General features: G+C 42.5%; 1 protein-coding gene across 11 annotated transcripts in view; it reads right to left on the bottom strand.

The window, feature by feature from the left end:
* ITPR2 (inositol 1,4,5-trisphosphate receptor type 2) overlaps positions 1 to 25,159 on the bottom strand; it is a 364,184-nt gene that overhangs the window by 315,537 nt on the left and 23,488 nt on the right. For 7 of the 11 annotated variants that reach the window (XR_013394522.1, XR_013394523.1, XM_077935643.1 and 4 more), the window contains exons 2-9: positions 21,172 to 21,242; positions 13,644 to 13,759; positions 12,651 to 12,737; positions 9,344 to 9,502; positions 5,275 to 5,373; positions 4,221 to 4,304; positions 3,123 to 3,269; positions 2,903 to 2,998 (exon numbers count right to left, since the gene is read on the bottom strand). Coding sequence is in view for 9 of the 11 variants with exons in the window: in XM_077935643.1 (XP_077791769.1) it covers positions 2,903 to 2,998; positions 3,123 to 3,269; positions 4,221 to 4,304; positions 5,275 to 5,373; positions 9,344 to 9,502; positions 12,651 to 12,737; positions 13,644 to 13,759; positions 21,172 to 21,242 (859 nt within the window). In the remaining 2 variants the exon portion in view is untranslated. Of the gene's footprint in view, positions 1 to 2,902; positions 2,999 to 3,122; positions 3,270 to 4,220; positions 4,305 to 5,274; positions 5,374 to 7,946; positions 7,997 to 8,283; positions 8,311 to 9,343; positions 9,503 to 12,650; positions 12,738 to 13,643; positions 13,760 to 21,171; positions 21,243 to 25,159 lie in introns of those variants that run through there. The other 4 variants (XM_077935646.1, XM_077935647.1, XM_077935648.1 and 1 more) reach the window with 4 other exon arrangements.

Below are 25,159 nucleotides of genomic sequence, written 5' to 3'. Positions count from 1 at the left end.
ACACAGAGGAATTATACCAGAAAGAAATGGATGTCTCGTACACCCCAGGTAGTGTGGTTGCTGACCTTGAGCCAGACATCCTGGAGAGTGAAGTCAAAAGGGCCTTAGAAAGCCCTGCAAATAACAAGGCCAGTGGAAGTGATGGTATTCCAGCTGAACTATTTAAAATTTTAAACAATGATGCTGTCAAGGTGCTACACTGAATATGCCAGCAAATTTGGAAAACTCAGCAGTGGCCAGAGGATTGGAGAAGATCAGTCTACATCCCAATCCCAAAGAAGAGCAGTGCCAAAGAATGCTCCAACTACCGCACAATTGCACTCATTTCACACGCTAGCAAGGTTATGCTTAAAATTCTACAAGGCAGGCTTAAGCAGTATGTGGACCAAGAACTCCCAGAAGTGCAAGCTGGATTTCGAAGGGGCAGAGGAACCAGAGACCAAATTGCAAACATGCGCTGGATTATGGAGAAAGCTAGAGAGTTCCAGAAAGACATCTACTTCTGCTTCATTGACTATGCAAAAGCCTTTGACTGTGTCGACCACAGCAAACTATGGCAAGTTCTTAAAGAAATGGGAGTGCCTGATCACCTCATCTGTCTCCTGAGAAATCTCTACGTGGGACAAGAAGCTACAGTTAGAACTGGATATGGAACAACTGATTGGTTCAAAATTGGGAAAGGAGTACGGCAAGGCTGTATATTGTCTCCCTGCTTATTTAACTTATATGCAGAATTCATCATGCGAAAGGCTGGACTGGATGAATCCCAAGCCGGAATTAAGATCGCCGGGAGAAATATCAACAACCTCAGATATGCAGATGACACAACCTTGATGGCAGAAAGTGAGGAGGAATTAAAGAACCTTTTAATGAGGGTGAAAGAGGAGAGCGCAAAATATGGTCTGAAGCTCAACATCAAAAAAACGAAGATCATGGCCACTGGTCCCATCACCTCCTGGCAAATAGAAGGAGAAGAAATGGAGGCAGTGAGAGATTTTACTTTCTTGGGCTCCATGATCACAGCAGATGGTGACAGCAGCCACAAAATTAAAAGACGCCTGCTCCTTGGGAGAAAGGCAATGGCAAACCTAGACAGCATCCTAAAAAGTAGAGACATCACCTTGCCAACAAAGGTCCATATAGTTAAAGCTATAGTTTTCCCGGTAGTGATGTATGGAAGTGAGAGCTGGACTATCAAGAAAGCTGATCGCCGAAGAATTGATGCTTTTGAATTATGGTGCTGGAGGAGACTCTTGAGAGTCCCATGGACTGCAAGAAGATCAAACGCATCCATTCTGAAGGAAATCAGCCCTGAGTGCTCACTGGAAGGACAGATCGTGAAGCTGAGGCTCCAATACTTTGGCCACCTCATGAGAAGAGAAGACTCTCTGGAAAAGACCCTGATGTTGGGAAAGATGGAGGGCACAAGGAGAAGGGGACGACAGAGGACGAGATGGTTGGACAGTGTTCTCGAAGCTACAAACATGAGCCTGACCAAACTGCGGGAGGCAGTGGAAGACAGAAGTGCCTGGCATGCTCTGGTCCATGGGGTCACGAAGAGTCGGACACGACTAAATGACTAAACAACAACATATGTGCCCACAATAGTCCTACCTGAAAGTGAGGGACATTTTAATTCTGCAGCACTGTAAGAATGTACAATGCTCTACTAGCATACAGGCAGTGGTGGAGCTTCACCCTCCGGACCAGGGGGGGCAGAGAGCAGGCACCCGACCGGGATCGCACTGCCGGGGGCAGTACGCTCCCCCCCCCCACTCCTCTTCCTCCACCAGTGTATACAGGGAAAAGGTGCAGTTGGGGGGTGCAGAGTAAGGCCTCAAAGGTTAAAGACTGTAGGGCACTGTAGCATACTAGAAGCAACATTGAAGAGGGACATGACTGCAAGGTGAGTAATTGATAAGCCAAGTGAACTCCCTGAAAAGAGAGACAGAACTGTAAGGGGCTCTGTAACTAAAAGGCTGAACAAACATAATACTTGGTAAGTGATGAGAGTTCTGGACTTTTTCCTGGAGGAATCAGGGAATTACCAGAAGCCAGCCACACACACACACACACACACACACACACACACACACACACCGTGAATATGAGGGTTTTGGGGCTCTCAGGGCACATTGAGCCTAAAACTAAACCATCATACTGAAGGGAAAGCAGCAAGCAATCTCACAGAAGCAATCTCATAGCATTGTAGAAGTGGAAAGAACCCTGAGGTCCACCCCCTGCAATCCAGGAATCTGCAGCTGTCCCATACGGGGATGAAACCTGCAATCTTGGTGTTATCAGCACCACACTCTAACCAACTGAGCTATCCATTCTGTCACTTTCTCCTATGTGATCCTGATCCTCAAATCCTCCTTTGATAACTCATGAAATGCACCATGACAATGGAGTTGATGTTTGTATAGCTGTGGCATTTCTCCACAGTTCTCCCTCCACATAAGAAGTGGGGAGAAGAGCCACCATGTCCTCCTGAGGCACTTTCAAGGTTAGACGTTTGCAGCTGAAGAAGCAGGATAGTCTCACTCTCTTCACAGAGTTGCACCCAGGTGGCATAGCTGCCCTTCAGAAACCAAGCTGCATGGCTGCCTCAGTCACTCAATGGGTTGCTTAGAAGAGGGGCTCCCTGGATAACTAAGGGTGGATAACCCTGGATAACCATGAAGAAACTGCCCAACAACAACATGGTTATTTCCAGTCTAAATCAGGCAGACAGCCCATTACACAGGTGTGCCTGCGCAGTCTGGCTTTCCAGCAGCATCCATGCTCTCAGAACAACATACAACCTGGCCCAGTGACAATTCCAAAAGAGCAAAGACTCTGCCCTGTTTAGTCAACCACAGTTATTCATCCTCTACCACATTCAACTGTCTGTGACTCTTACCTCTGCAGCCAAGTAGTTTCCAGTCGCTAGATGTTTAAATCTGAACAGGCTGTTCCATTGCCCTGCTCCTCCACGGCATGGATCATGATGCACCACCTGCAGAAATAGTGCATGAGATCTATCACATAAAGAGAATGCTTGGACACTACCCTTTAGGAGGTAAATATTATGAACTCTCTGAATCCAAGCTAGGGAAAACATCAGAAGCATCACACAGTACCTCTATTTCCCACAGAGCTTTAGAACTAGTTGCAGAAGTGGCTGACTGACGCAGTGTTGTCCGAAGGAAGATATGTTGCTTCTTCTGATACTCATCACAGGTCAGAAACTTCTCCTGTTCTGCGTGGAACAATCTGACAACATCTCCCTGAAGAAACACAAACACAAAAGTGAAGCTTTGCCAAAGTTATCGTAGCAAGAATACTTCTCTGTTAGATTCAAGTGTCTATACAATTTATATAATGATTAAGGTGTCCATGATGTGTTTGAAACCAAGGTCTTCCCTTCATTATAGTCGGAGGGCAGCAACACAAGAACAGGCCTTTACTGCGGTGGCTCCTCCACTTGTGGAATGCTCTCCCCACAAAGGCTCACCTGGTGCCTTCATTACATATCTTTCGACACCAGGCAAAAATATTCTTCTACCAGGCCTTTGGCAATTTAATTTAATTTAAACAATATATGCCATTTTAAACTGGTGGGGTGGAATTGCTTTTGTTTGTTACTATGTTGTATATTTTTGTCTTTTTACATTGAAACTGCCCTGTGATTCTGGGATGAAGGGCAGTTTAGAAATAATAACAATTCATTAAAGGGGGAAGAGGAGATGGATGCAGTTTGCTCGCATACTTTGCAATGAAACACAAGCAGCTTGCCTGGTGAAGCAGTGCTGCTGCTGTGTACCAGGAAAGAGAGGTGTGAGGTAGTTGAGAATTTGGGGTTGTGCCGATGCACTGGCGGAGCCAATCCTGTTCTCATGGTCATGTGCCCACATAGCCCCAACTTCACTACCACCTTCTCCCTCCCTTTCCTACTACAAAGCAGCAACACTGCTAGTGGGAGGCTATTGTTGCAGCTCTGTACCAGCAGGTTAGCTGCTCATGCAACGAAATCATCACTCTTCATGGCTAATGAACAAAAGAAAACAATGAACAATATGGAACAGGTGCATTTTTATTCTATTTAAAACCAATTTCAAACTACATGATTTGTGGTCTCTTGCTCATGTACAAAAAGCAAGCAAGCAAGCAAACAAACAAACAAACAAACCCAGTATTACCATTTCAAAAACATCAATATTTTTCTCATTCATACTTACACCTTTGAGTACATCTTCTCTGTAGCAACTGTATTTCATGAATAAAGTTATCTTCCAGCTGGTATTGCAGTTGACCGCATTTACCTGTAGTCAAATGCAGATAACATCTATAGGTTATGTTGCAGAAGGCCCAGACACTAATGCTTCTGGAGCATTACAATCTGACAAGGCTCATGCTTGCCAACGTCTACTATGATAGCTATTGTTTTCAAGACAATTTCAATTATAATATGCCACTGACACCCCACCGCCCCCAAAAAATCTGGAATTAAACAATTATCTGTAAATACATGAAACTTTGTTGGCACAACCACTTGTCTAGGTTGCTGTTAAAAAGGAAAAGGAAAAAGTAATAGTCAAGCTCACAGAGGATAAGAACATGGTCTGGAGGCACATAATTCAGGAACCTGGTTGAAGCTAAGGAGGTTTGCATGTGATCAGTATCTAGATGAGAGATAACTGGGGAACTCCATGTACACTTCCTTGAGTTCCAGGATGAAAGGTTGGGGTGCAAAACACAATATGCAAATAAATAGGTAAGTATCAGATAGCTAACCAAAGTCTCAACATGTAAAGGCAGTTTACCTTTGAATACCAATTGTTGAGAACAAACAATAGGAGACAGTGGCCACCTAGACACTCCTGGGACAGAATGCACATTTGGGGGGGGGGGGGAATGCAGCTACTATCTCTATTACCTAGTAAGTCATACACTTTCATCTGATTTTTAGAATGCCAGTGCTCTGGTGCATGTTAAAAAGAAGAAAACATTCACCTCCTAACAGCATTAGTAAATAAAAACAGCACAGTGTTGTTGAGTGGCAGGAAGCAGCAATGGCATGCAAGAGGTGTAGTTACCATGGCCTCCTAAAATTTCCTCTTCTGTACAACTATTAAAGGTGCAGAATCTCTAACCTCTTTTGCATGGAGCTACTCTACGTCAGTCTCTTAATTCTGCCTATAGTTGCCAACAAGTTGTAGTTTCCTCTCAGTCTGCTACTGATCCCACACCCTAACTCTACATACCAGAACCACAGGCCTCTGTCAAACTCACCTCTTTGCACCCAGGGTTATCCAGAAGTTCTATGTTGCTGGCATGAAGAGGCTGCCCTGCATTGACCGGCATCAGTACAACTTTGTCCCCTACAACAATCTGGAGGACAGAAGTTGGAAAAGGAGTTATATATCGTAATTCAATTTCCTTTCACATGGATGATTATTTTAGTTCCTTCTCCTTTTCCTCCTATTTAAAGTGAGACCCCATTCATAGGCTTGGTATAATAGCTAACTGCAGGGTGGCCAGATGCAAAAGGGCGCAGACTTCCTGTACCTTTATCAAAAGGTTCCTATATCTTTCTACAAAAGCTCAACTTGGCTGAAATTCCCTGTTAAAGGTACAGGAGCCCAGTCCTCCTCTGCCTCTGGCAGCCCTTAGATAAACTATGAAATCTCAGATTTCAGTTTTCCAAATAAATAAATGTCCTGGGAATTTTAAGAAAGAGTGAGCAACCTGTGGAACATGAAGGTCATCATGTTGGAAAGGTTATTAATTTGTTTTTTTCTGGAATGAGCTTTGCAAATTGAGTGGTTGGCCCTTTTGTTATTTATTTATTTCCTTTAATTTATGAGTCACCTCCTATGAAACATCTAAAAACAACAATAAAAACATATCTAAAACAATCTCATTTTTAAAAAAGAATAAATAAATGTATGTATAAAAACAATTTCACATCCAAGATTACGTAATACATCTAACAAACTGAACAAAAAGTTAACAGTACAATCTAATATGTGCCTACACAGAAGTAAGGCCCACTGAGTTCAACAGGACTTACTCCTGGAGAAGCATATATAGAATTAATTTGGGAGAATATATTATCTCTGGAAATTAAAATAGCTAATATATTTTAAAAGTTTATAAATAAATGACAATCTGTTACTGTGAAAAATGGCCATATATTAAAATCATATAAGGATTAAAAACACACACACAAACTTCTAAGCGGAGTGGGGGTTCCTGCAAAGGCAACTTTTTACTAGTGTGATCCAGAACATTCCACATTATGACAGCTACCCCCAGATTTTTAAGTCATTTTTTTGGGGGGGGAGCACTACAGAAATACAATCACATTAAAATCAGTGGCAAAATTCTGTTGATTTCTAGTGATCTGGAATGCCTCTTTTACCACAGATTTCTGTGATTTCCTAACCAATCTCATTTGCCCAGGTTTTTCTCATTCTTCACATTTTTAGACTGTTGATTTGCTTTCAGCAGACATGTGCTGCCTTTCAGGACTAACACTCCCAAGGTGCTCACAACATACGCTACAGTGAATTCTGTACATTTTAATAATTACACTCTAAAAATGTGTTAAGTCTAGTCTGGCACTCATCTGCTCTATTTGTTTTGATTATATTGTTTCATTGCTTTTAAACCTTTATTGACTGATGTGAGACATTGTCAGCTGAAAAACAGAAAAATGAATGTCCAAAATAAGGTAAACAGATTGATAGTTCCATTGCTAGCTATATCCATTTGCTGGTATGGTATTATATACAATTGGTTCTTGGATACTTGGCCTCTCAAATTGCCTCCCACCTAAAAACAAAGAGATCATTTGCATTGTATGAATTTCTATACGGGAAGACGAGAAATATCTTAAGATGCAGTGGAGTAAGATTTTACAAGATCTGATCTAATTACATACAGGTGATGGCAAAGTCCACAACAATTCAGTGTACATTCCATCATACAGAACAATTATACACACAAGCTAGAACTACAAAGTGACTTATATGAATGGTGAACACGATCCATGCTTTCTTTGCAACACATGCACAAATGTCTTTGCTCCTTAACCCATTTGCCAACATTTTGACAGAAAGCAAAATTCATAATTTATGTAGCTCCAGTAGAACTGGCGTAAAGATGCAGATCAGCTGACTAAATTATGGCAACTGGTTGGTTACAGCTTGAGGACGGTCAAATATTTTCAAGAATACTTATGTAGATGAGTGACACATTAGCTTTTATTAAATCATGGGGTCACTCAACAAACAATATTGAAGGCTCCTTGCTTCCTAGTACTTTGACACTCACATTGTCCTGCAACTTTAATCTCTCTCTGGAGAGTTTCTGCTCTCTCCTCCTAGTTAAGCCATACAGCATGAGTGCCAGTAATTGGAGATGGAATACTCATTAGGGTAGAATCATTCAGTGCAGAGCTCAATGGACGCAAATGGAAGCTTATTCCAATGGGCAGCTAATTAATCACCTTGGATAATGGTTATGTCATTCAAGCTGCATTACAAATAAGCCATTTGCTGTGGTTTACTTTGGTACTAATGCAATTTGAAAAGAAACAACTCTGAAGCACCTTTGTGGATTAAAAAAAAGTTTGGACAGGCTGGCAACAAGGTTTGTAAGCAGGAAATTTCTAATTTTCTCTTGCACTCAAGGGAGAATGCCGCACTGTTCATTTATTAGACAAATTATTTATTGAGCTCTTTGCGGGCAATTACTGTGAACAATTTTTCTTTAGTTAGAATGACACAAGTTCCCTTAACTGTTTGCAAGTTTTATTCCACCTAAACCCCTTAGGACCTACAGAGTGAGAGATTACAAAGACATCACCGAGCAGGATAAGGAAAGGGTTTAGGAGAAGGCACCAAGCAAACATAGGAAGGCAATAATCATTATGGCAAGGTCAGAAGTCCTCACCATACCTGCAAAGCTCTATAAAGCATCAAGGAGGGATGGCATCTTGTTGTCTTTTCTAGAAGCAAGTAGTTGGTTTTTTTAATTAGCATAATTTTATTAACATTTGAAAGACTATTATCTAACAATATTTGACCAGTTAATTGCCAACCCTAAGTAAAGTCAGAAATACTGGTTTGGAGTCACTATTTTTTCCTGGCATTTTTTTTAACAAAGATAGAAATAAACACGTATTATTTATTATATATTTTTTAAAGCCAGAACGTCTCCAATAAGAATGTGATGCCCTTTTTTACATAATGCAAAGTGTCCTTGCATGCCATGCTGCAGAAAAACATTACTTACAGCCATGTAAGGTCAGAGAAAACAAACCTGCAGAATTGAATCAATAATTTAAAATTCACTGAAAGTAGAAATCAAGCATAATAATATTTTTTATTAAAAAAAACCACTTCCATGTTAGTGAAATAATTGGTTCCATGTCTGAAGTCAGCAACTACTAACCCTGTGACTGAATCTAGCCAGGGGTGGCTGCTATCTGGCCACAAAGGGCTTTTCCTTTCCTCACCCATTACCACTGCTGTTGCCTAAAGACAGTATTTTCAGGGGTGGCACCACAGCCACAGAATGGCTTCCCAGAAAGGTCTGCCTAGTGCCTACTCTGTGGTTTTATCCACAGCAGGTGATGAGGTCTTTATTCTCTCAGGTGTTTTAGCAACATTTTAGTGCTTCTTAGATCTTTTCACTGCTGCTAACCATCACTAGTTTTATATTGTGTCGTTTTATTTTGCTGTAGATCTGGTGCATTGTTCGATTTTATGATTTCAACCATTACTATAAGCCACCCAGAGCTCTATGGCCATTGGGCAGTACAGAACCTAGCAAGTAAATAAATAAATAAATACACTTAGGACAAGTTAAAGGGGAACTGTAGATGGCAAGAGGGCTTGTTACCTAGCAAATGAAACAATAGCTGTGCTCTCCCTCAGCTTTCAGAGGCAGCATGCCTTCATATACCAGTTGCTGGGCATCACAAGCAAGGGAAGTACTGTTGCACTCATGACCTCCTTGCAACTTCTCAAAGGCATCTGGATGGGCTTTGTGAGAACAAAATGCTGCATGAGATAGGCCTGTGGTCTGATGCTGCGGAGCTCTTCAGGTGTTAATAGCCCATTAGGTCTCCCCTTCTTGCTCAATTCCCTTGAATATGATTTCTGTCCCAAACCACCTTTTAGAATAATATCCCAAGATGCACTGCATCAGGATTTAAGCACATTGCATTATGGAGCAGAGCAACAAGCGCTGCACAACAAGGGTCATACAAAGATATCTAGTCCTAGAAAGATGGGGAGGTGGTAACAGTGCCTATTCCAGCAATTCCCAGAAACATATTTCATTCACTTACATTGTCACCTTCACTCCTCAGTTTCCAAAAGGGCTGGATGTAAAACCAGGACCCCTCATTCCCAGCAGCATCCAGAGAGACCCGCATAGCATTCTTCTCCAATAGGGCTGGCAACCTCTTATTCACTGTAAGGTATTTGTTGCTTTTTATGTGAAGTAGCTGTAAATAATAATAAAACAAATGAATGTATACATGTGTTCTGGATGAAGACTTTGGCCACAACTCAACCCACAATGAGGCCTCCCTTACACCAAAGGATTAATGCTTGTTGTAGCCAGCCAAGAACCACACAGAGGGATTGTCAAACACCTGGCTGGCAACAGTGCAAGCATTCAGCTCAGGAGGTCACAAGATATGTAGGCCAGATTTATAGCCGTGATATCACAGTTAGTAGGGCAAACATATTTTTTGAGAGAAATTAAACTTACACATGAAATTACTTCTGACAGTCTGAAAAAACACAATGTTTTAACATATTTCAAGTGGGTTTAACAACCTGCTCATTGGCAAATCATTGTAACTGGGAATAATTTCAATTATCAAAACATCAGCTAAAAACAATCCAACATGGGAGTTTGCATGGCTGAAGGCGACATGTTATTCAGCAATCATAAAACAAGATGTTAGTTAGGTGGTTAAGTGTACGACTGAATACCCACCTGACTTTTTTTTTGTCTGGTTAATCATCTCCAGGGGTAGCCAACATGACGCTCTGCAGACATTGTTGGGAGCAAACTCCCACTAGCCCTGTGTTGGTTTTTCTTTATCTTAAAGTGGTGCATGCTCTAGTTATCTCCCGCTTGAACTACTGCAATGCGCTCTACGTGGGGCTACCTTTGAAGGTGACCCAGAAACTGCAATTAATACAATACGGCCTCGGTCCAGTATACCTGAAGGAGCGTCTCCACCCCCATCATTCTTCCCGGACACTGAGGTCCAGCGCCGAGGGCCTTCTGGCGGTTCCCTCATTGCGAGAAGTGAGGCTACAGGGAACCAGGCAGAGGGCCTTCTCGGTAGTGGCGCCCGCCCTGTGGAACGCCCTTCCAGCAGATGTCAAAGCGATAAACAACTACCTGACATTCAGAAGACATCTTAAGGCAGCCCTGTTCAGGGAAGTTTTTAACGTGTGATATTTTACTGTATTTTTGGTTTCTATGGAAGCCGCCCAGAGTGGCTGGAGAGGCCCAGCCAGATGGGGGGGGGGGGTATAAATAATAAATTATTATTATTATTATTATTATTATTATTATTATTATTATTATTATTATTATGGCAGCTATACTGGTGACTGGGAGTGGCCACCAAGAAAGACCATATAACACGGGTCTTGAAAGACCTACATTGGCTCCCAGTACGTTTCCGAGCAGAATTCAAAGTGTTGGTGCTGATCTTTAAAGCCCTAAACAGCCTCAGTCCTGTATACCTGAAGGAGCGTCTCCACCTCCATCATTCAGCACAGACACTGACATCCAGCAACAAGGGCCTTCTGGCTGTTCCCTCATTGCAAGAAGTGAGGTTACGGGGAACCAGACAGAGGGCCTTCTCGGTAGTGGCACCCGCCCTGTGGAACACCCTCCCATCAGATGTCAAGGAAATAAGCAGGTATCCTATTTTTAAAAGACATCTGAAGGCAGCCCTGTTTAGGGAAGTTTTTAATATTTAATGTTGTATTGTTTTTAACACTTGATTGGGAGCCGCCCAGAGTGGCTGGGGAAACTCAGCCAGATGGGCGGGGAATAAATAATAAATAATAAATAATAAATAATAAATAATAAATAATAAATAATAAATAATAAATAATAAATAATAAATTATTATTATTATTATTATTATTATTATTATTATTATTATTATTATTATGCTACTCAGGAACCAGGCTGGTTTCAGAGGTGTATGTTTGCAGGTTGACCTACTTAGCAGCAGCACACCTGTGGTCTCTCAACTTTTTGCCTAATTAAAAGGGGAGTTACCGTATTTTTCGTTCTATAGGACGCACTTTTTCCCCTTCAAAAATGAAGGGGAAATGTGTGTGCGTCCTATGGAGCGAAGACGCCATAGCCCCGCGACCCTCTCCCAGCTGGAGAGGTGACGCGTGGCTATGGCAGGAGCCTCTCTTTTTTTCTTGTTCTCCCCCCTCTAAAACAAGGTGCATCCTATTGCCCGGTGCGTCCTATGGTGCGAAAAATACGGTACTTAATGCACTAGGTGCAGAAGGGGATGTGATAGGATAATTGGTTAATTGAAACTGTATTTAATTTGATCAAATGTCTTGTAAGCTGCTGGTGAGGAGGAGTGATGGCTTGCAGCGTTTGGCTATTATGTTTTTGAAAATAAAACTAAGGAAAGATACTGTGGACAGCTTTTTATTTCTACGATCCAATCGCTGTGCACACTCTGTGTTGATGAAGAAGTTCAGCACCCTGATCATTGGCTGAGACTGACGGGAGTCCCACAACATCTGCAGGGCACCATGTTGGCTACCCCGTACCACTCTATCTACTGCCTAATGACCATAATTTATGACTCCTTCCAAATTATTCTGATTTTCAGTTTTGACATGCCCAATTTCCACCATATCTTCCTTTTTTCATTTGTTTCTTATGGTGACCAAGTGCAAAGGAATATGAGCCTCCTTTGCCTCTAATCATGTGCATTATTTCTATAATGCCATAAATGTTCTACTAAGTCAGGCTTCCTCAAACTTGGCCCTCCAGATGTTTTTGGCCTACAACTCCCATTATCCCTAGCTAGCAGGACCAGCGGTCAAAGATGATGGGAATTGTAGTCTAAGTGTACTAAGTGATATAACAAAGAGAAAGGTCCCCTGTAAGCCCAGGTGCTTACAGTTTACATTTCTACACAAGATAAAGAGAGATAAGGGAAGATGGGGTACAGAGGAGCAGGAGATGACACTGGGCTGGTGCAACTTGTCATGCTGGGGTGAGGAAAACAGTGCTTCCTGAAACAGTCTCCCCTGCACTGTCATTAAAAGCAAAGGAGCCCTGCCCTTTCTTCTCTGCCTCTAGGCCAGGCTTCCTCAACCTCAGCCCTCCAGATGTTGGGATCATGGGAGTTGTAGCCAAAAACATCTGGAGGGCTGAGGTTGAGGAAGCCTGCTCTAGGCAATGCTTTCACACACTGATTTCACACATCAAAAAATCCGCTGTGGGGAACTCCCACTGCAGAGCTGATTGGTATGGCATGGAGGTATGTAATCTTTTCACACTCCATGCCATTTCTGATATATTTAAACTCCTGCTCACCTTGAGGTTTTGAGAAACTGACAGTCTAGTTTTCAAAGGCTCACCTGTATGACGTTGCTGTACTTCACAATTTCACCCAGCAGTTTCCTGTTCTCACATTCATTCTGCTTTTGTTCCAGTTCTGCAGCATGCTGCAAAATAGTCACAGTTTCTTGGAGTTTTTGTTTTGTTTTTGTAGTTTAAGTCACAAACTGTTACATGAACTCAACCTCTCAACCTTTAGCACTGGAGTGTGTGGGGATTTTTTTCAGACGGAGCACCAGATGGGTGGGGTATAAATAATAAAAGTATTATTATTATTATTATTATTATTATTATTATTATTATTATTATTATTATCGGGGCAACCCTTCTGGGGGGCACATGCTAAAGGTGTGTGGAGTGAAAGGCAGAAGACTGGTAGGGCCAGATCCAAAGGTAGGGAGAACAACAGATAGAACTCTTACTTTTGGGCCCATCTGCACTATCCATTTAAAGGACTGTGATACGACTTTAAACCATCATGGATTCCCCTAAAGCATATTGGGAACTGCAGTTTATAACGGGCTGATACTTATTTTCCTCACAGAGCTACACTTCCCAGAGTGTAAAAGAGAGATCAATTGTTGAACCACTCTGTAGCTCTGGGAGATGATGAAAGGCAAGGCAGTGGGTGGGGGGAGCTGGGATGGGGCAAACACATTGGCAGAGACAATCCCGCACTCCTACTTATGTACTTGCACCAGACCAACCTCCCAGCCACCTCACCCATCTCCCTCCCAGTATGCAACAGCAACCCACCTGTCAGGAACTAGCAGAGGGACTCTGGCACAGCCAGGGAGCCACCTCTGGGAGTAAGAAGGGAGAGAAAATAGTCCTTAGATGAAACAAAACGGGGCAGTTTTGAGTCATCTAAATTTGCTTTTTCTCAGCCCAGTGGAATTACCAGCTGGGAGAAAGTAAAGTTAGCTGCTGGAGAACTAACAGCTGTGCATCATGGCACTAACAAACAGCTGCATAAAAAGGCAACGAAGACTGGAAGCTCAGGTGCCACTTACTTGCAGCTTCTTCAGCAATGCGGCTTCCGTGTGGTTCCCTTGTTTTGCTTGCTTGGCTTTCCAGTATTGTTTCTGTGCAGAGTATCGGTTCATAGGACATACCTTAAAAAGGCAGTCTGAAGACAAGAAAACAAAATCACGTTTGTTTCTTATTTCCTTGCAGCAGTCAGCTACGATATTCTGCATATGTTTTTGATTAGAAAAATTCTTCCAAATTCCAGTTGTGGGGAATCACAAGCAGGAGAGTGCTGTTGCGCTCATGTCCTGCCAGCATTCTGCTTGGCTGCTGTGAGAACAGAAAGTTGTGCTAGATGTGCCTTTGGTGTGTTTGCATACAGAATGCCTTCAGTATTGATTAACACAGCCAGGTCTCAGGTCGTGCAGTACACCTTAATAATAAGGCTTCTGAATTCGGCTCAAGACCACAATACCTCAAGGACCACCTCTTTCCATATGAATCTACCTGGACCGTGAGATCACCTTCTGAGGCCCTCCTTCGTGTGCCTCCTCCTTGAGAGGTTCAGGGGGTGGCAAAATGTTTGAAGAAGGAAAGTGAAGTTTGCAAGATGGAGTTATAGCTGTTTTCTCATGAGAGACTGCAAGAGTCTGATGGTTTTAAACACCCCCAAGAAGGTGGGCTGTGTGCGCTGCTGATAAGTGTCACTTCAAATACACAAGAAGCTGTGTTGATCCTGTGCAAGCAATTAACTTTAAAGAAACCATTGTTAAGACTCCACAAATAAAAGACTTGGAGCCACCTGTTAACAAACCGGAACAATAATAGTTGTTGTTAAATATTGCTCTGTGCTTCAAAATGGAGCCGTTCTCTGCACTCTCCCTTGTTGTTCTTCTGGTGCTGAAGCTTCAAAATGTCCCTTCATCCTGATGTGGCAGTACCTCCTCTGCAGTGGCTTCCTGTCTGTGGAATGCTCTCCCCAGGGAAGTTCGCCTGGCGCCTTCACTATACACCTTTAGGCGCCAGGCAAAAACGTTCCTTTTCAGCCAGTTCTTGACTTGATCTACATCTTACACCCTTTTTAAAAATGCTGGCTCTTGGGGGAGGGTGTATTAGGTTGTTGTTTTTGTTTTTGTTTTTGTTTTATGTATTTGATATTTTATGTGAACTGCCCTGAGACCTTCGGGTATAGGGTGGTATAGAAATTAAATAAATAAATAAATAAATAATTCACTACTATCCCTTTTTTGTTTTGGTCTCATATTCACCGGGTGTGAAAAAAAGTAAACAATAAAAGCTAATTTTCACAGACCTCTGCTCTTGGGCCACTCTAGAGCAAGAAGAGCTAACAGCTCAATAAATTTAGTGCTTTTTCATCTAGTCAGTCCTAGATTTTCTGCAGAAGTGATGAACCAGCAAAATGCAAGGAAGTGTGTGGTGTAATTCAAACCATAAGGTTCCTGCCTTTGTAACTTATCCCAGCACTATTAAAAAAGCTCCAATAGACAAGTGGAGAAGACTCACAAACAGCAGGTGCAGACATTAGAAAACTCCAAACAGGCTTTGGAAAGCACAGCACAATGTGACGTAGAAATTGGCAAGTCTTATAAAGCCTACTGACCACTCCCCCCTCCTTCTGATTCATGTGGGTGCAAATAATACTGCCACACACAGCCACACATACTGCCACACACAGCCTGCAACACATAGCAAGGGACTATGAGACACTGGGCAGGGACTATGAGACACTGGGCATCACTCCTTCCTGTTGAAGGTTGTGGCCAAGAAAGAGAGAAGAAAATACTATGGCTGTGCAGAAAGAGAGAAGAAAATACTATGGTGTCGTCAGGAAGGATTTGGCTTCTTGGATCATGGTCTCTGCTTCCTTGAGGAAGGACTTCTGGTGAAAGATGGGCTGCACCTCACAGTGGTTGGCAAGAATGGCTTTGCTAAAAGTCTCAAGATCAGGTTAAAATGTGTTAAGATAATTATAGGATAGAAAACAGGGGAAGATGGAAAGGAATTGCTGAAATAATTATTAGAAGTGGAATACAAAAAGGGAGGTGTGAGGAGGTCGTGGAAATAGGGGAAACTTCCGGGTTGGCGCCATCGCCGAATGGCGGACTCCCTCCGAGCTCGGCAGGGGCTGGGTCCTACCGCGTATACCTGAAGGAGCATCTCCACCCCCATCATTCTACCCAGACACTGAAGTCCAGCGCCGAGGGCCTTCTGGCAGTTCCATCGCTGCGAGAAGTGAGGTTACAGGGAACCAGGCAGAAATTTTTGATAGTAGGCATTTATGCACCAAATGAAGGAGAATCGGAATTTTTTAAGAAGTTACATGAGACCTTGATGGACTATATGGATTATAACATGATTTGATGGGTGATATGAATGGAGTGGTGTCTACAAATATGGACAAGGCACAGAGACAGGTAGTCACTAAGGATGGTAGACTACCAAAAACGTTTTTTGACATGACTGAAAAATGGATTTAGTTGACATCTGGAGAACAAAGAACCCTCTGGGAAGAGAGGGAACTTTCTTCTCTGAGGCTAAAATGACATGGACAAGAATTGACCAAATTTGGGTAACGAGAGGACTGGCTCCAAAGACTAGTAAAGTGGAAATCTGCCCCAAAACGTGCTCTGACCATAATGCTGTGAAGATGGAAATGAAACTGACGCCAATTGGTTCCTTTAGATGGAGGATGAATGATACTTTGTTTAGGAATGAAGAAGTGACTAAGAAGGCTCAAAAAACTTTGAGAGACTATTTTGAGATAAACGTGAACACTACCGTGGAAAAAAGAGTAATCTGGGATGCAAGTAAAGCGGTTATGAGAGGATTTCTAATACAACAGAATGTAATTAAGAAGAGAACTCAAAATGAGAAAAAAGATAGAATATTGGAAAAAATAAAGGAAGGAGAGAAGAAACTGAGGGTGAAACCAAAGTCGCAGGAGATTTTAAAAGAGATAAAGTTATATCAAGTACAATATACGAAAATGATGAATCAGGAAATAGAATGGAAGATTAAACAGATGAGACAAAGGACATTTGAATCGGCAAACAAGTGCGGGAAACTGTTGGCTTGGCAAATGAAAAAAAGACAAAAACTTAATACGATTACGAATTTAGAAGTGGAAGGAAAGAATATACAGAATCCAGTTGAAATTAGAAAGTGTTTCCAGAGGTATTTTTTAAAAACTATATACACAGGAGACACAGAAAGAAATGGACATTGATAAATTTTTGGAAACTAATGGACTACAAAAAATTTCCCAGGAAAATAAGTTAATGCTGAATTATAAAATAACAGAACAGGAAATAGAAGGGGCCATTCAGAATATGCAATTGGGCAAATCCCCAGGACCGGATGGATTGACTTCAAGATACTACAGATCTCTGAAAGAATGGTTAATACAACCTTTAAAAGAAGTCTGTAATGAAATATTGGAAGGGAAAAAGGCACCAGAGTCGTGGAAAGAAGCATATATTACACTTATACCGAAAACAGAGACTGAAAAGACACAGCTTAAGAACTACCGCCCCATATCATTGCTTAATGTGGATTATAAAATTTTTGCAGACATTTTGGCTAGAAGATTAAAAAAGGTGTTAACAGAAGAAATTCATAAAGATCAAGCGGGTTTTCTCCCGGGCAGACACTTGTCTGACAATACGAGGAATATAATTAACATTTTAGAAAAATTACAAGTGAAGATTAATACTAAAGCAGTTTTGATATTTGTGGACGTGGAGAAAGCCTTTGACAACATTTCTTGGAGCTTTATGAAGAAGAATTTACAGGGGATGGGGGTTGGTCAAGGTTTTGGAAATGGTATAGGTGCAATCTATTCAGAACAGAAAGCTAAATTAATCGTGAATAACGTAGCTACGGAAGAATTTAAGATTGAGAAAGGAACACGACAAGGTTGCCCAATTTCTCCATTGCTTTTTATATCGGTACTGGAGGTTTTGCTAAATATGATTAGAAAGGACCAATTGGTAAAAGTGGGAGCCAAACAGTACAAACTGAAAGCATTTGCTGACGATTTGGTATTGACTTTACAGGAGCCAGAATCTAGTACTAAAAGAGTACTGGAACTGATCCAAGAATTTGGTCAGGTAGCAGGTTTTAAGTTGAACAAGATGAAAACTAAGGTTTCAGAGAAAAATCTAACTGAGATTGAGAGATACAGGTTTCAGAAGGAGACAGGATTAACATTGGCTAAGAAAGTGAAATATCTAGGGGTTAATATGACTGCTAAGAATGTGAATTTATTTAAGGATAATTACGAAAAATGTTGGAATGAAGTGAAAAAGGATTTAGAAATATGGTCACATTTGAAGTTATCGTTGCTAGGTCGAATTGCCGTGATAAAAATGAATGTATTGCCAAGAATGCTGTTTCTTTTTCAAACACTGCAAATTTTGGACAAAATGGATTGTTTCAAGAAGTGGCAGAGAGATATCTCTAGATTTGTCTGGCAGGGCAAGAAGCCTCGTATAAAATTTAAGATATTAACTGATGCTAAAGAAAGAGGTGGATTTGCCCTGCCAGACCTTAAAATTTATTATGAATCAGCCGCTTTTTGTTGGCTGAGAGAATGGATGCTTCTTGAAAACACTGACGTGTTGGATTTGGAAGGTTTTAACAATGTATTTGGTTGGCATGCATATCTGTGGTATGACAAGGTTAAAGCACATAGAGCGTTAGGAAAGCACTGTTTAATGTCTGGATAAGATACAAAGATTTGTTAGAAAATAAAACCCCGAGATGGCTGTCACCAAGGAAGCAAAGGCTCAGAAAAAACTCAATATGGAGGCCAAATGGCCGAAGTATTGGGAAATTCTCGAGCAAGAGGGAAATAGATTAAAACTGCAGAGTTTTGAAAAATTAAAAAATAGAGTGTGAGACTGGCTTCATTATTATCAAATAATGGAGGCATATAATTTGGACAAAAAATTAGGCTTCCAGGTGGAAAAATCAAAATTGGAAACAGAACTGTTAGATCCTAAAGTCAAGAATTTGTCAAGAATGTATAACTTGCTGTTGAAATGCAATACTCAAGATGAAACGGTGAAGTATGCTATGATTAAATGGGCACAAGATGTTGGACATAACATTATGATGGCTGACTGGGAACAGTTATGGACCACAGGTATGAAGTTTACGACATGTAATGCCTTAAGAGAGAATATAATGAAAATGATCTATAGGTGGTACATAACACCAGTCAAGCTTGCAAAAATCTACCATTTGCCTGATAATAAATGTTGGAAATGTAAGGAGACTGAAGGTACATTCTTTCACCTTTGGTGGACATGCCCAAGGATTAAGAACTTCTGGGAGATGATCTATAATGAAATGAAAAAGGTATTTAAATATACCTTCCTGAAGAAACCAGAGGCCTTTCTCCTGGGCATGGTCGGCCAATTGGTGCTAAAGAAGGATAGAACTTTTTTTTATGTATGCTACAACAGCAGCAAGAATACTCATCGCAAAGCACTGGAAGACACAAGATCTACCTACCCAGGAAGAATGGCAGATGAAGCTGATGGACTACATGGAACTGGCGGAAATGACTGGCAGAATCCGAGACCAGGGAGAAGAGTCAGTGGAAGAAGATTGGAAAAAATTTAAAGTATATTTACAGAAATATTGTAAAATTAATGAATGTTAGAAGGATGCTGGAATGAACTTACATGGTTTTAGCAGAAAGGTTATAAAGAATTAAGTAAAAATGGGTCAAAGTGTAAAATTTAAGGTCAAATTGCGTTAAGATAAAAGTATAGAACAAAATCTGAGAAAGAGGGAAAGGACTTGCTGAAACAGCTAATGGAATTAGAATACAAAAAAGGGAGGTGTGAGGAAGTCGAGGAAACAAGTAAATGAAAGATAAAGATATGAAAATACCGGATGTGTTTTTTTAAAAAATGTTTTTGTTTTTAAATGTTTTTGTTTTCTCTTTTTTATTGCTTTGTTGTACTGTTTTTTATTGTATTTTCTTTTATTTTTGAAGTATTGTAACTTTTTATTGTTTGCTTTTCTTTTTTCTGTAATTGTTAAACTTTAATAAATATCATTTAATAAATAAATAAATACAGGGAACCAGGCAGAGGGCCTTCTCGGTAGTGGCGTCTGCCCTGTGGAACACCCTCCCATCAGATGTCAATGAAATGAACAACTATCTGACTATCAGAACACATCTGAAGGAGGCCCTGTTTAGGGAAGTTTTTAATGTCTGGTGTTTTATTGTATTTTTAATATTTTGATGGAAGCTGCTCAGACAATTCCCATTATCTGCTCTCGGCTTTACGGAACAGGCGGCAGTTCAGTGGCAGTGCAGGCAGAAGGTCCCAGGTTAAAAAGCATCTCCAAGTAGGATAAAGAGCGTCTCCTGCCTGAAACCATGCTAATCAGTGTAGACAATATAAAACTAAATGCACCCGTGGTCTGACTCAGTATAAGGCACCTCTTAGGCTCCTGTCAGCTTTGCAGCTCAGCATCCATCTTGGAGCCATAAATATGATCTTCCCATAGGCTCTGGTTATTAGTAGGCTTGATGGCGCATCTTGAAATGAAACTCAACCTGCACAGGAGCCAGGATGAAGGACAGAGAAGCTGCTGAATCCTCCTCCCATCTGATAATTTTGACACTGAATCAGCCCGTTCCCTGCCATGTCTCGTCCAAATGGGCTTCCACCTGATCTGCCAGCCAGGAGTAAAGTAGCATTCAGCATCCTGCTTCCACCTGCTCCTCTTTTAAAAACCTCTGGTTTTATAACTGTTCAGTACCTCTAATACACAAGCCCACCACCTTAACATCTAGTCACGACCTATCACACATGTCTTTGAACCTGTGGTTTTCTAGAGTAACTGTAGCCTGTAAGTTTACCCACACTGTGTGCTTTAAGCTTGTTGTGTATTTGTTATAATACAATTTTTCAAAGCACAAGTGCAGTACTGGTACACACTGCAGAAATCTCCTGAGTCACCTAGCTCCTGTGGCATCTATCAACATATCAGTCTGATATGCCACTTAACTCTTTACTTCCCTGCTGCTGCACCACCACATTTGAGTTCCCGCTGTGCTCTGGAGGCTTGAGGCTTGAGGCGGCTATTCCCAAAGCCTTCGGAGCACAGTGGGAACTCCTGCTGCGCTCCGAAGGCTTCGAGGATAGCCACCTAAAGCCTCCAGAGAGCAGCAGGAGTTACTGCTGTGCTCCGCAGGCTTCAGGCAGCTTCAGCGAAAGCAACACGAAGCCTCCAGAGCGCAGCAGGAGCGCTCCCTCTGCGCTTCGGAGGCTTCGCGTTGCTATCGCTGAAGCCAAGGAGCCTGCATTCACTCCATAAGACGCACACACATTTCCCCTTAATTTTTGAAGGGGGAAAAGTGCGTCTTATAGAGCGAAAAATACGGTAACTGAGTCTGTGAAACTCACAAGTGCATAGAATATGACAAAACCCAGGATCTAACTTCAAAATATATAAGATATGTATCGACTTAGGCAAGAAGAGGATCCACTGTATTTCTACTTCTAAAATTAACTCTCAATTTCGTACCTCTGAATTTCTTAGGAGGATTGCAAAGATCACCTGCCTCTGGTTGAACCACGCATCTGTCATCCACCAGCCTAGAAGAAAAAGCATAATGCATAGACTTCATTATTATTTTCAAATTACTGACATAAGTGAAGTCAACATATCCAAAGAATTTCCATTGAATTTTGATGCAAATCATGATACAATGCTGCAAAGAAAGAAGTATTCTCTCCAGGTCAACTTACTAATGCATGGTTCTGTCTAGAAACTTCAAGGCAAATAGTTTTACTCTTCATTGCAGAAGAAATTTTGGCAAGCTTAGAAATGTTTAATAGTTTTGTGCTTTTACTTGACTTTAAACAGACAATGCTAGATTGTGGAACAAGCCCTATATTGGGTACAATATACAGTAAGATAAACTGTAATCCTGTACACTGGCTATCTATTTTACCAGCCAAACAGACAAACATCAGTGTTTTATACAGCGCTTTTTTCAGGGGGCACTCAAGGGTACACAGTACCGGCACCTCTTTTTTTTAAAAAAAGGAAAAAAAAGTGTGGCACTTACAACATCATGGTGAGTATGGGTACCTATTTTTCTAGGGGGGAAAGCACTGGTTTTATATATACACATGGGGGCAGGTTGCCTGGCATGTATTAAGATCTCTTATAGCCCAAAGCAATTGCCAAGTTCAGCTTTGTTTAATGTCCACCATATCAGAAAGCATTCTTCATTGTCCACTGCTGGCATAGCCATATAGTCTGTGCGTTGTTTCTGCCCCAAAAGAAAGGTGTACACAACACAGTCGTCCCCCCTTTATTCTGAAGCAACTTGCAAGCCAAGAATTGGGGGGGGGGGGGGTTCCCTCCCACTTGTGGCAGCTTGGTGCAAGCAACTTGATAGAGAGAGGGAGAGGGAGAGAGGCAGCAATAAAAGAAGTTCCTTGGAAGGGTCGTGCTACAGAGAGAGAAGCTCATCACTGGAACAAAGAAGCAAGTAATTTGGAAGGGAAAGGGTTAACACAGGCGGGGAGGCAGGGGAGACTGTAGGAATGGTTTCTGAAAGATCTGTTTCTCAAAAAGGCAGTGGTTTTTGCTCAGCCCTTTTTAGCTATTTGTATTGATAACACTTTCTCAATGAGGCAGTGTGAGGTGATTTTTGCAGCAGCCTGTTCTACTTGTAGTGATAATCTGTTCCCAAAGAGGCAGTGATTTTAGAGGAGCAATTTTTTGCTCAGCCTGTTGTAGCTACTTGTCGTGGTAGCAGGGGAAAGCAAACCATTCTCAAATATTTTGCAGCAGCCTGCTGGCAGAGAAGAGCTGAGTGAGGCAGCGTTAGCAAGGGCTGCACACACAGGAGGAAGTGTTGGCTTCCCAGTTCTTCCAACATTGTGCTTTTTGAACACCACGTACACGATTTGTGATATATTGCAAGGTCATTTTTTAAAAAAAAACAGTCATCACAATTTTATTTAAAATTTGGTATCAGACAATATATCAATTTATAGCACAGCCCTACACCCCACAATCCCTTCTGATGTCCACCAAAGATGCAGCTGGGGTGGCTGGGATGTAGTTAATGGATGAGACCCCCTCGTCCCATCTCAATAAATGACTTCCCCAGAGGTAGAGTCAATTGTTGCCTGGGAGTGGGCCCCAGCCAACAGATTGTTTGGGCAGGTTCCGAGGGGTGGGGGATAGCACTGGGACACCCAATCTCAGTGATCATGGGTAGGAGGATGAGTTATGCTAAGACCAGACCGCTCATTACCGAGGAGGCAGGTTTAGTTGTTGTTTGGAGACTGTCTCTGCTTCGGGGTCTGGTCTTGACCGGATGGATACTGGAATCAGCAAAGGAGACCCACATGACCTGAAGGTGCTGCTGTGCAATGCGAGGTCAATGGTGATGATGATGATGATGATTTAAAAAACATCTGAAGGCAGCCCTGTTCAGGGAAGTTTTTAATATTTAACACTGTACTGTTTTTAACACTTGATTGGGAGCCGCCCGGAGTGGCTGGGGAAACTCAGCCAGATGGGCGGGTATAAATAATAAACTATTAATTATTGTTGTTGTTGTTGTTGTTGTTGTTGTTGTTGTTGTTGTTGTTGTTCATAAGACCACTGCTATCCAGAACTTGATTGTGGATGGGGGACTTGACCTGGCGTGTGTAACAGAGACTTGGTTGGATGAAGCAGGTGGGCCTGTTCTTGCTGCTGCTTGTCTACCAGGTTTCTCTAACAGCAACCCTGGTCATATGGGCGGGGGGGGGGGGGTTGCAGTGATTTTTAGGAAGTCATTAGCTTGCACCAGGTGTCCTATTGGGAAGACCCAGTTTTATGAGTGCATGTTTTGGAAGCTGGGCAATAGGGGCAGTACAGGATTCCTTTTGGTGTACCGACCTCCCCACTACACCAAGGATTCCCTGCCTGAGCTGCTTCAGGTCGTGGCAGATGTTCTCCTGGAGATACCTAGTTTGGTTGTCCTAGGGCAGGGGTCGGCAACGTGTGAGCTATGGGCCGGATGTGGCCCACGAAGACTGTTTTACCAGCCCACGAGCCACCCCTGAACCGAGCCACCCACTTGGCGAGTCCACCTCGTGCTGCGCTAAACCAGTGTGGCGCAGGGACCCGCAGAGCGGTGCCGGAAATCACGTCTGTGCATGCACAGATACCAGAAATTGCATCTGCACATGGTCAGATACCGAAAATCGCTTCTGTGCAGGTTCCATTTTCGGCATCGCGCTGCGCCAGTCTGGCCCACAGACAATCTCCATGGGAGTGATCTGGCCCATGGCTGGTAAACCTTGCCAACCGGTCCTAGGGGATTTTAACATCCGTGTCGGCACGACCTTACAAGGGGCCGCTCGGGACTTCTTGGAAAGCATGGCTTCCATGGGGCTGTCGCTGAATAAGTTTGGCCCAACTCATAGTTGTGGACATGCCTTGGACCTGGTGTTTACCTCTATAGATGTGGGTGATCTGACACTAAGTAAAAGTGAAACAAAAAAAGTGCCATGGTTAGATCACTTCCTGGTGCAACTGGACTTTTCTCCAACCCTTCCCCTCTGCAGGGAGGTGGGACCAATTCGGATGGTCCACCCCCACCACTTAATGGATCCAAATGGTTTCCAAAGAGTGGTAGGGGATGTTTTATCCCATGTTGATGGCCTTTCAGCTGATTCCCTGGTGGCCTGCTGGAATGCAGTTAACCAGGGCTATCGACTGTCTGGCTCCAAAGCTCTGATTGTATGGAACCCAGACAGCCTCGTGGTTTTCCCCAGAGCTGAGGGCGATGAAACGATCCTTGAGACGGCTAGAGTGCCGGTGGTGGAAAACACTCTGAATCAGACCAAACACAGGTTAGAGTCAAGCCTACCAAGTGGCGATAGCAATGGCAAGAGGACCTTCTTCACCGCCTCTACTGAATCTGCAGAAAATAGCAGCAGGAGACTCTTTCAGGTGGTTCACAATTTAAAGGAACCACCTTTGCCACCAGGGAGTGGTAAAGACCCCAAGATCTCCTGCAATGATTTTGCAAAGTTTTTACAGACAAAGTTGCTCAGATTTGGAAAGAAGTAGACTCCACCGTGGGAGCAGGGCCGGGGCAGGAGAGTGCTGGAGTCCTGTCTAGTTGCATGGGATCAGTTCCAATCTGTTACCTCCGAGGATGTGGACAGGCTGCTTGGACGAGTGAAACCGACCACCTGTATCCTTGATCCTTGCTCATAAAAGCGAGCCAGGAAGGGCTGGGTGATGGGCTCTGCAGGGTGGTGAATGCTTCCCTCTGTGAGGGAACCTTCCCAGACCCAATGAAAGAGGCAGTTATTAAACCACTCCTTAAAAAAACATCTCTTGACCTGGCCGATATGGCCAACTATCGCCCAGTCTCAAATCTTCCATTCTTGGGCAAGATGACTCAGCAGGTGGTTGCTGAACAACTCCATGCCTAGAGGATGCGGACCATTTGGATCCCTTCCAATCAGGATTCAGGCCTCATCATCATGGG

This window comes from Podarcis muralis, chromosome 10 (assembly GCF_964188315.1).
Source record: "Podarcis muralis chromosome 10, rPodMur119.hap1.1, whole genome shotgun sequence".
Taxonomy (NCBI): domain Eukaryota; kingdom Metazoa; phylum Chordata; class Lepidosauria; order Squamata; family Lacertidae; genus Podarcis; species Podarcis muralis.
This window is presented reverse-complemented; position numbering and strand designations above follow the sequence as displayed.